The sequence below is a fragment of the Lichenostomus cassidix genome, chromosome 8 (genome assembly GCF_008360975.1).
Source record: "Lichenostomus cassidix isolate B80296 chromosome 8, HeHo_3.0, whole genome shotgun sequence".
Lineage (NCBI taxonomy): Eukaryota > Metazoa > Chordata > Aves > Passeriformes > Meliphagidae > Lichenostomus > Lichenostomus cassidix.
The window spans coordinates 2,365,117-2,377,771 of record NC_139489.1 but is presented as its reverse complement, the minus strand read 5'-3'; the positions used below and the strand labels follow the sequence as shown (position 1 = coordinate 2,377,771).

The 12,655-nt window shown below is 42.5% G+C and overlaps 1 protein-coding gene across 1 annotated transcript in view; it reads left to right on the top strand.

Moving 5' to 3' along the window:
- NFIA (nuclear factor I A) overlaps positions 1–11,915 on the top strand; it is a 149,469-nt gene extending 137,554 nt beyond the window's left edge. Inside the window, exon 13 of the mRNA XM_085067314.1 lies at positions 4,739–11,915. Coding sequence (XP_084923440.1) covers positions 4,739–4,756 — 18 coding nt within the window. The 3' untranslated portion in view covers positions 4,757–11,915. The remainder of the gene's footprint in view (positions 1–4,738) is intronic.
- Positions 11,916–12,655: the final 740 nt, after the last annotated feature.

Sequence of the window (12,655 nt, the reverse complement as noted above, 5' to 3'; positions counted from 1 at the left end):
CAGAACTGCATAAGAAACAAATAGACTTGCATTATCAGAGAACCATAATTGCCATCTCAGACTTCCTGTTTAGGATTCAGTCAAGTAGATATTGTTTATGGATCATAAAACCTTACTACTGTGAGGATTCTCAAATACGAGTTTCAACTTTCATGGTGTTGTAAATTAGGGGGGGAAAAAAAAGTGTGATAATACTCCTCAGAGAACAGTAAAATAGAGCTCTGCAATGGTTAAATGGAATTTTATAAGCACATTCAGTGTGGAACTGTTTTGCATTACATGAGTTGAATACCTTAGAGATGACACACATCTGCAGGCACTTTATTAAATCCTTAGTCAGCACTTTTCAACCTGATGAGATTACTTCTTCATTTGACTGGAGAAAGGGAAGCAAAGATCTCGTACCGGACTGCAGAATTCTTTCTGATGTTTCACCTTGAGCTCTGGAGAAGGACAGCAAGATGCTCGGCAGGACAATACAGATTCGTAGTGGCACCGACAACTGTGTAGCAGCAATTTTACTGAGCAGGACCTTTAGCTCCAGTGGATTCATTTAGCTCTAAACTCGCTGGGAGAACAGTACTGCAAAGTAAATAGAAGGGAAACAAAACACCGGCTCTTTTATGAAAACGCACAGAGATAATATCATCTTGACCGTACTGTGATAGGGCTCATTATTTAAATGGAGATTTTAAATTAAGAAAGGCAACACCGCCTTCTCCTAGTGGGTGCAGTCGGATAGGTTACAGAACTGAAGGGATGAAATGGGCGAGGTGCTTAGACATTGAGCAGCACTCTAAAGCAAGGCATAAAATACTTCAGCCATCTAAATGTAAGGATGCAGGCTTCTTTTTTCCATTTTAAGCTCCCTAATCATGCAAAAAAACCCTTGCCAGGTCCCAACTATCAGGTCTCCAAGTGCCTAATACGCTTCCTAGACGTTTTCATTTGAGGCTGGAGGTCTCCTCTCCCTCACAGAGAAGTTTCACAGGTGCTTCAGAGGAACAATGGTGCTCTTCAGCCCTAATCCTGGAAGACTTAGACGTGTATAGGAGGCTTGAGAGGGATATGAGATCTTAATATTAAAATGATTAGCAGAAAAAGGAGGATCATTCTGTGTGTGCGCTTCAGCTGTAAGATGCTCTAAATTAAACCGGTGTCCCGAGAGCAGTGCTGGTGGGATCTGCTGGGTAAATGCGCTCTCTGTCTCGCAGTTCTGCTGCCTCAGCCCATAAAACATCTCATCCAAGTGGGGCTGCAGGAGCAGGCGGAGCAGGACGCAGCTGTTGGCGAAGCGCTCGGAGTTTGGGTCCCGTAAAAGCAGCTTTTCAGCCAAGGCCGTGCAGAGCCCCGGCTAGGAAGTTTTGAAACGAGCGTGAGGTTTGGTTTGGGTCGCTCCTGTAAGGGTTAATTAAGTTTTTCATTGGTATTAAGGCCGAGCAGTGTCTGCAGGAGTCATATTGACACCCTAGTGCATGGTAACTCTACTCCTTTATTGACATGTTGCTAGTCAGGAGCACAATAGCGCTCTGTGTCTGCAAATCATTGCTAAAATCATCTCAAGAAAAAAAAAGTTTGAAAGCCCAACGCGAGACAAAGGCCCCAGAGCTGCACTGCGCCGCTCAAAACTCCCGAGTCAGCAACTTCTATTGATTAAAAACTAACCTTTAAAGTAACTCGCAGAGTGTGTGGTTAGCATTTAAATTTAAACATGTCATGAGTTGATTTGTGTTACTGAATACCAACTCCGAAGGAGTTACATTCACATCAGATTTTTTTTTTCTAATTCCCTTAAGCAGCTAAAGTATTTCATGAAATGTCAATAGGGCAGGGGGGAAAAAAAAGGTGTTTTGGAGGGAGGGGACTTGCGCCCAGCCTCGCCGTTTCTTTTCCCATGCAAATAGTCACCCCAAAAAGAAAAGTGTGGGGAGCGACACACAATAATTAGACCTTTGTCTAACTTTCCCAAGTGCCAGAGAAAGACAGATTAATTAAATATACAACAGTGTTGGTTTTTGGAGTGGGGGTCTCTCTTGCTGTGGAGGTCATAAATTAGGCAGAATAAATAGTTCAGTGTGTTGGGAGCGGGGCTCGACGTCAGCGCGGCTGGCGGCGGTGGGAGGGCGCAGCGCCGCGCTTGCGGATGGCGGTCACGTCTGGGGCTGTCTGGTTGCCCTTAGCAACGAGACATGATGTAACACCGGGATGAACTTGAACTTGGGGGACTTGAAAAGGGAACAATAGACCAGAGCAATCAATAAAGCCTATTTCAGTGAAGGATTACAGAGCCGCTCTGGGGTAACCTTGTCTGCGAGGCGCGGGGTGAATAGCGAGATGCGTGAAGGAGCGCGGGGCGGCGGGGGACGGACGGACGGAGCGGCCGGGGCGGCCGGACACACGGACCGAGGGGCGGGGGGGCGGCGGAGCCCGGGCGGGCCGGGGGACCCCAGCGCTGCCAGCCCCGGCCCCACCTCCGCAACCCCTGCGCTGCTTTTTTTCTTCTTCTTCTTTTTTTTTTTTTTTTTTTTTTTATTTCCTGCCTCTTTTTTTTTTTTCCTTAAATCGGTTTTTGAAACGAGGGAGGAGGAGTGTCGAGGGCAGCGGCTCCCGCCGCCGGCGGGCCATGTGCCGGGCCAGCGGCCATGGAGCAGCCGGACATCGGGCACTGGAGTTGGGAATCATCGCCTGGAACTGCTCAACCCCTCCACTCCACGGCCTCGCAGCCTTTAACCCTTCCACTCCATCGCCTCGCAGTTTTAACCCCTCCACTCCATCGCCTCTCAATCTTTAACCTCTCCACTCCATCACCTCGCAGTTTCAACCTCTCTACTCCATCGCCTCACAGTGTTCAGTCCTTCTACTCAGTCACTTCGCAGTGTTCAATCCCTCTGCTCCATCACCTCACAATCTTAACTCCCCTAACTCCATCACCTCTCAAACTGTAACCCCTCAACTCCATCACCTCAGTCTGTAACCCCTCTACTCCATCCCCTTGCAGTTCTAACCCCTCTACTCCATCCCCTCTCAGACTTTACCCCCTCTCATCCCTGCTGGGCACTACCACAGTTCCCAGTCCGGCCAAAAACTGTTACACTCAAACAACAAGTGTGAGGGACGACCCTGAAAAGTTTGGAGAAGTTGGCAGCTGGCAGTGGCCGGAGGTGCTGGCAGTGGTTGGAGATGCCTCCAGCACAGCACAGCCCACACTCCACGTCCCTGCACCCACCTAAAAATCAGTAGGGCCCCGCAGTCAGGGAGGGGAACGGGACTTGGCTCCGCTTCGCGAACCCTGCCAGAACTTTCCTCTGTTTATAAACTTTACATATGAGAACTATTTCGTTTAATTGCAGCCTGAGTACGTCTAAATATAAAATCTGTAGGCAATAGATGGAGCCGATATGGGACCGGTGTGTTTGTATTCAGAAGGGCGAGCGGAGGAAGAGTTAGTTAATGAGGTGTATTGGAAGCAGGACAACTTCTCCAACCCTGCTATTTATTTTACCGGTTCCTACCTCCATGGCAAGACCACATAATCTCTAAGTCCCACATGAAACTTGCCTCAGAGTCTTCTGTAAATGTTCATAAATCCTCCCCGAGCTGATTGTGCTATCAATCACGTCAGACGCCGAAAAGGAGCGGAGGAAAAACTTGGTAAAACTTGTCATCGGTCTGTGCGCGCGCACCGACGCACCTCATATATTACAGGAGCCCCAGCAAAAAACGGGGGGTATCAGCAACGGCTCTTTAATACCTGAGTCTTTCTTGTTGTATTACTTTACTCCAGGCTAAATAGTTGCCGCTTGTTGGTGTATTCCCACAGCAATATGTCATTGCCAAGGAGCATCCCCCCGCGCTCACAGTCCCAGGGCCTAACACTGCTCTCATTCATGCCGGGTTCAGGTTGGGCTGACCCTGCCGGGCTCTCCCCGGTGTGGTGGCACTGCCCCGACTCCAGCAGAGCCCACTCCAGCTTCCCAACTGTGTTTATTTTCCTATGGAGGAGCGAAATTGCTTTCTGTGCTCCGGGCATCTGCGCCGTTGGGTTAAGGACGGTATTGTTGCGGGGCTGAATTCCCAGGGAATTCCCTCCCTTTGGGAAAAAGAAGGGGGGAAAAAATATATTTTCCCAAAGAAAAGCTATTAGTTGAGGCCCACGTTTTGTTTTGAAACACAAGTATGGGCAGAGGTATGGGACATTTTCACTGATCCACTTTCCCCCAGATTTGCTTTATCCTGGCTTTTCTCTAGCGATCCACATTTCTCCTAAGAAAACAGCCCTGTTGTTGAATTTCTGTGCATCTGTTCCAGCGAGACAGTTGAAGCAGGGCAGTATAAAGCAACAGATGCTTATGCTGGCACATGCCTAAATACCCAAGAAAACCCCGACTGCAGGGTGATAAATGGCACAGAGAGGCGAATGTGTATCGCCTTTTCAGGGGATTAGACAAAAGTGAACTGGAGGGATCTTCAAGCCATCATCTATTAAAAAGATTGATAACTTGTAACGTGACATGACCCCCGCGTTCATCTGTAGCTATGTCCAGTGACTGTCGGCGAGGGAAAAAAAAATATTGATTTGTACAGTATTTTTAATTAAGCTTTGTAATTAGGTCAATTCGTCACGGTCTCAATTAGCCCCCCTCTTGGTGGAGGAGGCTGGCGGCGATGCCCGGAGCCCTTGGGGAAGCAGCGAGAGCGGGCAGCCGGGGCTGACGCTTGTCCTTTCTCTTTTTTGCAGTCCTGGTACCTGGGATAAAAGTCTCCGCTTCCCACCACGCACCGGACAGACCACCAGACCCCTTCCCACCTCTGTAACACGGAAGCAGCAGCAACGCAGCGCAGCGACTTCACATCGGCGGAAGGGGAGGCGAGCAGACACCGACAGCAAACTCGTACATGGAAATGGCAAACGTTATGGTTGAATGGCAAAGGCCGTAACTTTCTCTCGAGATTTGATTTTAATTTTTTTTTTAATTTTTTTTTTTTTTTTTTTTAGACAACTTTAGGACTGTTGTAATTTCTCATATGGTGCTGGAAATGGTTGGGCTTCATAACTTTTGAAGTGTTTCGTTGGTAGTGTAAGCGTTAGGTGACACTGAGTAGAACTAGCCTCTGCTGCTGCTTACCAACTCGCTGTTGTAACACACTTTCCATATGGAGCCTAACTGTTTTACAGTATCCTCATCGGATTTTCCCATACAGGTGTGAGACTTCTTGAGAAATCATGAAACACACTTAAACTATAACTTTTGTAGTAGCTGAATTCTGCAATATATAACTTACCGGACAGACATAGAGCATGTTTTTTTTCTGTAACATATCGGGGGGAAAAAAAAAATGCAGGTTTCTTTTTTTTTTGTTGTTGTTGTTGTTGTTGTTGGGGTTTTTTTTTCTTTTTTTTTTTTTTTTACAGTCGGCACTTAGAGACGTAACATGAACCATAAGAGCATTGTCAACAATTTTTTTCCACTCGATTGCAGAGCGATTTAAAACATCAAACTACTACTATTCACTAAAAAAAAAAAGAAAAAAAAGAAAAAAGTTTGAAATGCTGCACTTACATTTTAAAAAAAAACATTTTTCAACAATTTTCAACAATTACACAAAAATTCACGCAGAAATGGGGAAGTTGGTCTGTTTTGACAGAAACTGACAGGAATCAATCAAAACAATCGAATTTTGAATTGAGTAAAGTGCAATTTCATTGGATAGCTAAATATCTTTGTAAGATAGAGATTGTTGAAAATTCTATTTTTGTTTTCCAAGTCCTTCCACCCCAGGACTCTAAATTATTGGGGTAAAAAACAGCCTTGCAAGAAAAAGGGGAGCTATTTTTGCTTTTTATGTTTTTTATTGTTGAACTTGTATCCCTTTAAAACTGAAGGAAAATTAAAAAAAAAAAAAAACAAATCTAATGGTGCTTTTACCACAATATGTTAACTACATTAAATGCTAATTAATCATTTTCTGTTATCAAAGCACATAACTAAAATGAAATCATAATATCTGTTAATTTTATAAGCTAAAAGTCACTATAATGGATTATGCCAATTCTGACAAATTTTACGTGTTTCCGGCAATATAGGGTTTATCAGTTCTCAAACACCTTGGGAATAAGAGAGAACGGTCCAGAAAGTAAAACACCTTCGTGTCCCTGAACTGGTACATTTTCTGGACTGCAAAGAAATCATTACAGAAACGAACGATGCTGATCTTACAACTTATGCCAGTTCAAAGCAAGGGCACTTGCTGAAGAAGAAAAAAAAGAAAAAAAAGAGACAAATAAGTAGAAAATGAAAAAAAAAAAAAAAAAAAAAGAAGTTTGGACCCCAAACGTCCTGTATCTTATGTACAAAAAAAAGGAAAAAAAAAGAAAAAAAAAGAGTGCAAGTGATTTTTTCTATCAGACAGCGGAGCACCCCTTTGCTTCACATGCAACTTTAAGAAGGTTTCCTATACTATACATATATATACGTTCTGGTTGGCAAGTCCAGCTAATCAGAGAAAGTCTCTGCATGTTCTAGTGTTAGTAACTAATTTTTATATAGTTAATGTAGGGTAAAGTAGAGTGCATTAAGACACAATATTGTAATCCCTATTCCAGGCACTTGCCTTTAAACTATGTTTGTTCGACCCTTCAGAAGGGTTTCTACTACTGTCCTATACAATCAAGTAACTGAAATTCTTGGGAAGACACTTTGCTCCTCATCTTTTCCCTGAAACGATGTTTTGTTTTGTTTTCTTAATTTGCACGAAACAAAAAAAAAAAAAAATTCCATATCAATGTGCCTTGCCCTGGATAGCGATTATTTGTGGAATTGTTGCACATGTTCCTATATTGAAAGGGGTTTTTCCCTAGTCAAGCATTTGGAGACACTTTTTGTAAATGTGACTTTTATGTCAGCCATTGTCAGTTCCAACATCTAGAATTAAATAGGATGTTAGTTGTTCCGCAGATAGGAGTAGTGTTTATTGTCCTGTATGGTCAGTGGCAGTGCTATTCTGAGATCTGTAGATGCTAGATTATCAGTATTTTTGGATGTTGCTGCATTTTACCTTTTATTTGGAGTCTTCCTTTTTTTGTTTTGTTTTCTCCCAGATATATGAAAATATGCAATACCTGCTTATATCATGTAGAAAAGCTTAGCAATTATTAATTTTTCTTTTAATTTTTTTTTATTTGACCAAAGTTGGTGCTGCACTTGACGCAGTGTGTTTTAGGTGTTTGTCTTTGTACTTTTGTGATTTTTGAATGCACATGCAGGAAGGGCTCTTCTTAGAGAAGCAGTCAAACTGTGAAGCACTAAGCTGAACCCTGCTTCAAGCAATTTTTGTTTTACAACTGTTCCTTTCACAAGCAAGCCTTAAAAAAAAAAAACTTCCTTTTTCTTCAGATCCCACACCCATTTTTATTAGCAGACTGCAATCAATCCACATTCAATAAAAGTATATAATGCCCATTTTTATATGCACGTTTTTAAACTTCCAAGTTCTGAAAATTGTTTACTGGTTATTCTCTATTTAAGGAAAAAATAAAATGTTTTGGATTTTCATATGTGTCTGATAAGTGGTTGAGTAGTCATTTTGCTCTATTGTATTGTGTGATTGTTAGTATATGGTATCACATCCTCTAGCCAGCATCCTTTGCCTTCCCTATAGCACTTAGCTGGGCATTACTTTATTAAGACATATGTGCACTAAAAAAAAAAAAAATAGCAGCTTTCAGTGCTTCACAGTGAAGGGAAAAAAGCCTAGACAAACATTTTGTCAGAACCTTGCTATGAGACAAGGTATTACCAGTAAATTGGTTGTATATACAATAAAATTGCACCCTTTTTTAAACAAAACAAACTAAGCAATAGTTTGGGCAGTTAGTTGTTTTTAGTGAGCATGTTGTAGTCATGGCTGCAAAGAGAGAGAATTAAACTGCCCACTCAGAAGATATGTAATTTGTATGTTGTATAGTTTTATTGATTACACTGATTTATTCTACCCTATTTTATAATGCAGGACTTTTGTAATGTTGTTTAAATGAGGAAAAATTTCTGTCAAATTAGCTTAGTGGAATTTCTGATTGTTCGTTATAAAGGCAGCGTTCATAGAATTGCTTTTTTTTTTTTTTTCCTTTGGGAACTGGATTTAAGTTAAAAACTTTCCCGTTTCCTTTTTTTGTATGTATTTAAATACAGTTATTTTTCTTCTCTCAATGGTATAGCATATTCCTATGCTTGAGAAGTATAGGCTACTGAAGAACCATTGTAAATGGACATTACAGGTATGCTGTATTTTTGAAGGTATTTTTGTCATATTAAGTTTGATGACGCTAAAGTTAGGGAACTCTGAGCAGAATTGCGAGAAAAAAAATGTTTTAAAGGCTTTAAAACATTAGGTAGGAGGTCAAGGGTGTTAACCAACAGGGGTTGTAAAGTATTACACACTAAATTCAGTTTGCGTTCACCTTCCTCTCACGCAGGAAACGCGGCAGTTCCGTTGTGTGCAGGTGTAGAGAACAAACAGTGTTTTAGTCCTCGAGGAGCGGGGAGGCGAGCAGGGATGGGCAGGAGGGATGGAGCTTCCATCCATCCATCCATGCATCCATCCATGCACTGCTCAGCCATCCATCCATCCCTGGATGGTCCCGGTGAGCCCCAGCCCAGCTCCGGGAGCTCCTCTGGAGCCACCGAGCGATGATTTTTCCTCCCCGTCTCCTTCTCTCCAGAACCGTCAGACGCACAAATTCTCTGACCTGTACCCACCCCGCCCATCCAAATTTAAAGCCCTAGGGATGGCTTAGCGCAAATTGACTTTTTCCCAAGTTAATTCCTTTCTTTTTTCCCCTCTTTTTTCGGGTTTTTTTTTCAATTTTTTTTTTTTTTTTTTGAGCAAGGGCACTTGCTTTTCTCATGCCGCACACCCCAGCAATGCCATTATTATTTATTCTTCTTCCTTTATAATAAAAGAAAACTTTCGGGCCTCGAGTTTAGGCAGCCATGGTACACTTTGTCTCTGTTGCTTGTTCCCCCTCCCCTTAAGGTCGAAGGGGAAAAGAAACACCAAGATTTCTCAACTCCACAGTATTCAGTCAGCCCACAGGAATATGCAAAATCCCTCTAACATTTTTTTTTTCTTTCTCTAGTTCTCTTTGTTCCGTATATTTGCAGCTTTGTAGTAACAGTGTTATAAAATATTTACTGTACAAAAATACAAAAAAACCCAGATACATAGCCTAAAACAGTTTTTTTTTCCTTGTGGTGAATTTTTTTTTTTTAAGAATGTCAGTTAATATTGTACTTTGCATTGTGTCTCTGGAAATATCTTTTTTTTTTCTTTTTTTTTATTGGTAGAAGGCCTCCATCGAACAAAATTAAAACCATAACCGGCATGACAATGTAAGGAGAGCTTCAATGGCACCTAAACAATAAATAAATAACAAAATCAACCTCATGAGGTCTGTCGGAGGCAGGTCTTGTGAAGTTAACACTGCCTGCTAGGCAGGATTTTCATTAAATCAAGCTTACAATGCCAATTTTGTCTTGAAGTCAATGCATGTATTACTGTTTGACAGTAAACCCAGCTATGCCATCATCAAGTCCAAGGCTGCGCAATAGTCTAATTAGTATCGAGTACATTTTCCTTTTATTTTTTCCAATAAAAAAGCAGTGGGATGAAAATTGCTTTGATATATAGCAGGTAACATTGAAGCTATTCCATAGCACTTAACTGTAGTGAATACTGTGTCACCAATTCTGAAATCAATTTAATGTTTAATGCAAATCCATTACATGGTGCTATTACAGGCTGGCAAAATGATTTACAAAAATGTGACAACTTGGGCTCAATTCACTCTGCTTTCCAACAATGTAAATGCATAGCAGTGTTTATCTGCATGAAAACTATGCACTAATCTATCTGAAAAAAAAAAAGAAAAGAATATATCAACTTTGGTATCTACTTTCCGTTTACTTCGATCCTTGCCTTTTCGGTCATTGTTATAATGCCAGCTTTAGGACAGAAAGAATTATAAGAAAACCAGCATAATACCTGATATATTAAAATGTAGTGCCTGTGAAATCTGTATTATATTGCTCTTCTGAAGTAAGATTTTTCTACACCGGTAGCCTTCGCTGTCTGTCAGAACCTTCTGATATAGGTGATGTAAAATAACCGTACAATATTAATGCATGCTATTCCATAATGCTTAGTAGCTGTATGAATATTACTCAAAGTTATGTTAGTCTTTTTTTCTGACTTGGTTCTTGTCAGATAGGTTTAAAGATATTTCACTGAGAACGCAAATTCTGTCTTTATTGATTTGGGGTGTTTTCAGTATTTTGGAGGTATACATTTACTTAAATTCAGTATTACTTGTGTTTTGGGTTTTTTTTCTTTTTTTTCTTTTTTTTTCCTTTCCTTTTCTTTTTTTTGTTTTTTTTTTTTTTAATTTTAAATTTCCTAGAGGGCAGGACATGGTGTTTGAGACCAGAAATCCGTGCCTGGTAAGATTTTCGTCTCGAAAAGCTACCCTAAGAATTCAGAGAACTTGCTCTGAAGAAATGTTCAAATTGAAGGGACAGTCCTTTAAACCCACAAAACGAGACCGAGCTCACGTTGCGAGAGATTTCTTAATGGGCAGCGGTGAACCAGGTACCCATGCTTGACCCTTCTTCACACCAGACTTCCTCATATAGAAAGAAAAAACCCTTTAAAAAAAAAAAAAAGAAAAAAAGAAAAAAAAAACCTCATGTGGTTGTTTAGTTTCATGCACAGTTGCAATATTTTTCTTCAAACAAACTCTGTACAAACTTTGGGCCCGATTCATAAAAGCTCCTTTGCTATTAACACGGGAGGCTGGTGGGCATTTCTCCTCCAAATTGAGGGTGGGCTTCGCCCCGCTGGCCCTGCTCTCCCTCCCCTTCCCCTCTCTGCCTCCCCAGCCCCGCGCAGACCAGGAATGGGTGGGAAGGAGGAGGCGAGGCAGGACCATGCTCCGAACCCCAGAGGTGCAGCTTGGCAGGAGGAAAAGGGGGAGGACAGCCCGGGGGCTCGGGACACGGCGACTCGATCACAAACAGATCTTGTCCCCAGCAGAACAAAACGCGCTCGATCGCTACCTCTGAGCTCTAGAGAAACCTCAGTCGGGCCGAGCGCTCGCCCGCAATGTGAACTTTTGTACTTTGGATGCTTTTTTTTTTAGGGAAGACTATTTTCCACTTAGTTAATCTTCTATGCTCGAGCATGAACAAAAACAATTGTGTCGGGTGAAATCCCCCCCACCTTTTATCTGCATCCACAAATTAATATGAGGGGAAAAAACAAAAAGAAGATGAGTTTCTAGACGGAGCATGGTAGGGCGAGAGCGCCCGGCTCGGCATCCGCCACCGCCGCCGCTCGTCCTGCTGCCACCGCTGCCTTGGGGACAGGGCCACGAAATTCTTGGGAAATACAATCAAGGAGAAATCTCCATTTTGGCCGGCTGTGCGGGTTCTCTCGAACTCTGCCCTAGCCCAGCCCAGTCCCTCAGCGGCGGGTTGAGATTCGAGGCGCTAAAATTTCCACCGGCCGTGTGAAAGATCTGCTGCAAATTCACTTGACACCCGTGTTAATACCATGTCGTGTTCATTTTTTTTTTATGAGTCAGGCCCCTCGTGCCTCTAGTATACTTGTATTGACTCTCATAGTTACCATTTTAGTTTTACTGTGTTCTGTGAAAAAAATTGTAATTGGTTGAGAATCACTGTGGGCATCCATTCTTATTCAACTAAGTCTCCGCAGGTTTTTTGAGCTGGTGTGGATTAGTTTAACTCTTGTATTCAACCATTAGTGCTACCACCTTCTCACATTACAATACAATTACTGGAAGCAAGTACTGCATTTCCTATGCAACAAAAAAGGAAAATAAAAAATTGCTAATGCTACCAGGCCGTGTTGTTATTTACTCCCAGCCGGGCACGGGGTGGGGTTGCGGCTGTAGGACTGCGAGTATCGCGGGCATCAAGCTCTCCTGGCCCCAGCCCTGCAGCCTGGGCAGCCTCCCAGGCAGCAGCTTCATCCCAAATCACGGGGATATTTGGGTAAAACGAGTCACTCTTGTCACATCGGCCGCTCTTCCCCGTGGTTTTGGTGTCCAGTCACACAAAATCATTCCTCTCACAATATTGGATTAATCCTCAGCGAATCTCTGCGGGTTGATCATCCAAATTAAAGACACGAAGCACACCTAGGAAAGATCCAGGAGATTAATAAATGCTGCAAATGCAACAATGCATCTTTAAATGGAGGTTAACTATAAAAATATTACATTTCTGGGGATCCCCGGTACAGCCATTGCTGTTGGGATTGACCTTGCAGCTGCGGCAGAGCTGCCCCTCTCTGCAAGGCTCTGTAGGCAGAAATAGGCAAAAATAAAGCTTTTTCACAAATGTTAAAGTTCCCTTCAAAGTTTTTCACTCTGCAACACCTTTTGCTTAAAAGATACCTGCAGCATTTAGTATTTGCAGGAAGGGTTTTTTGCATTTAAGCAGTTCTGGTTGTTTTCTACGTAAAAGCAGACACTAAGGGTGAAGAAGGGTGAGAGCTGGTGCAGCTCTGCCACTGCCCTTGGGGACAGGGGACCACCGTCACTCCCAGCAACACCAGCTGCAACACCAGCTCTTCC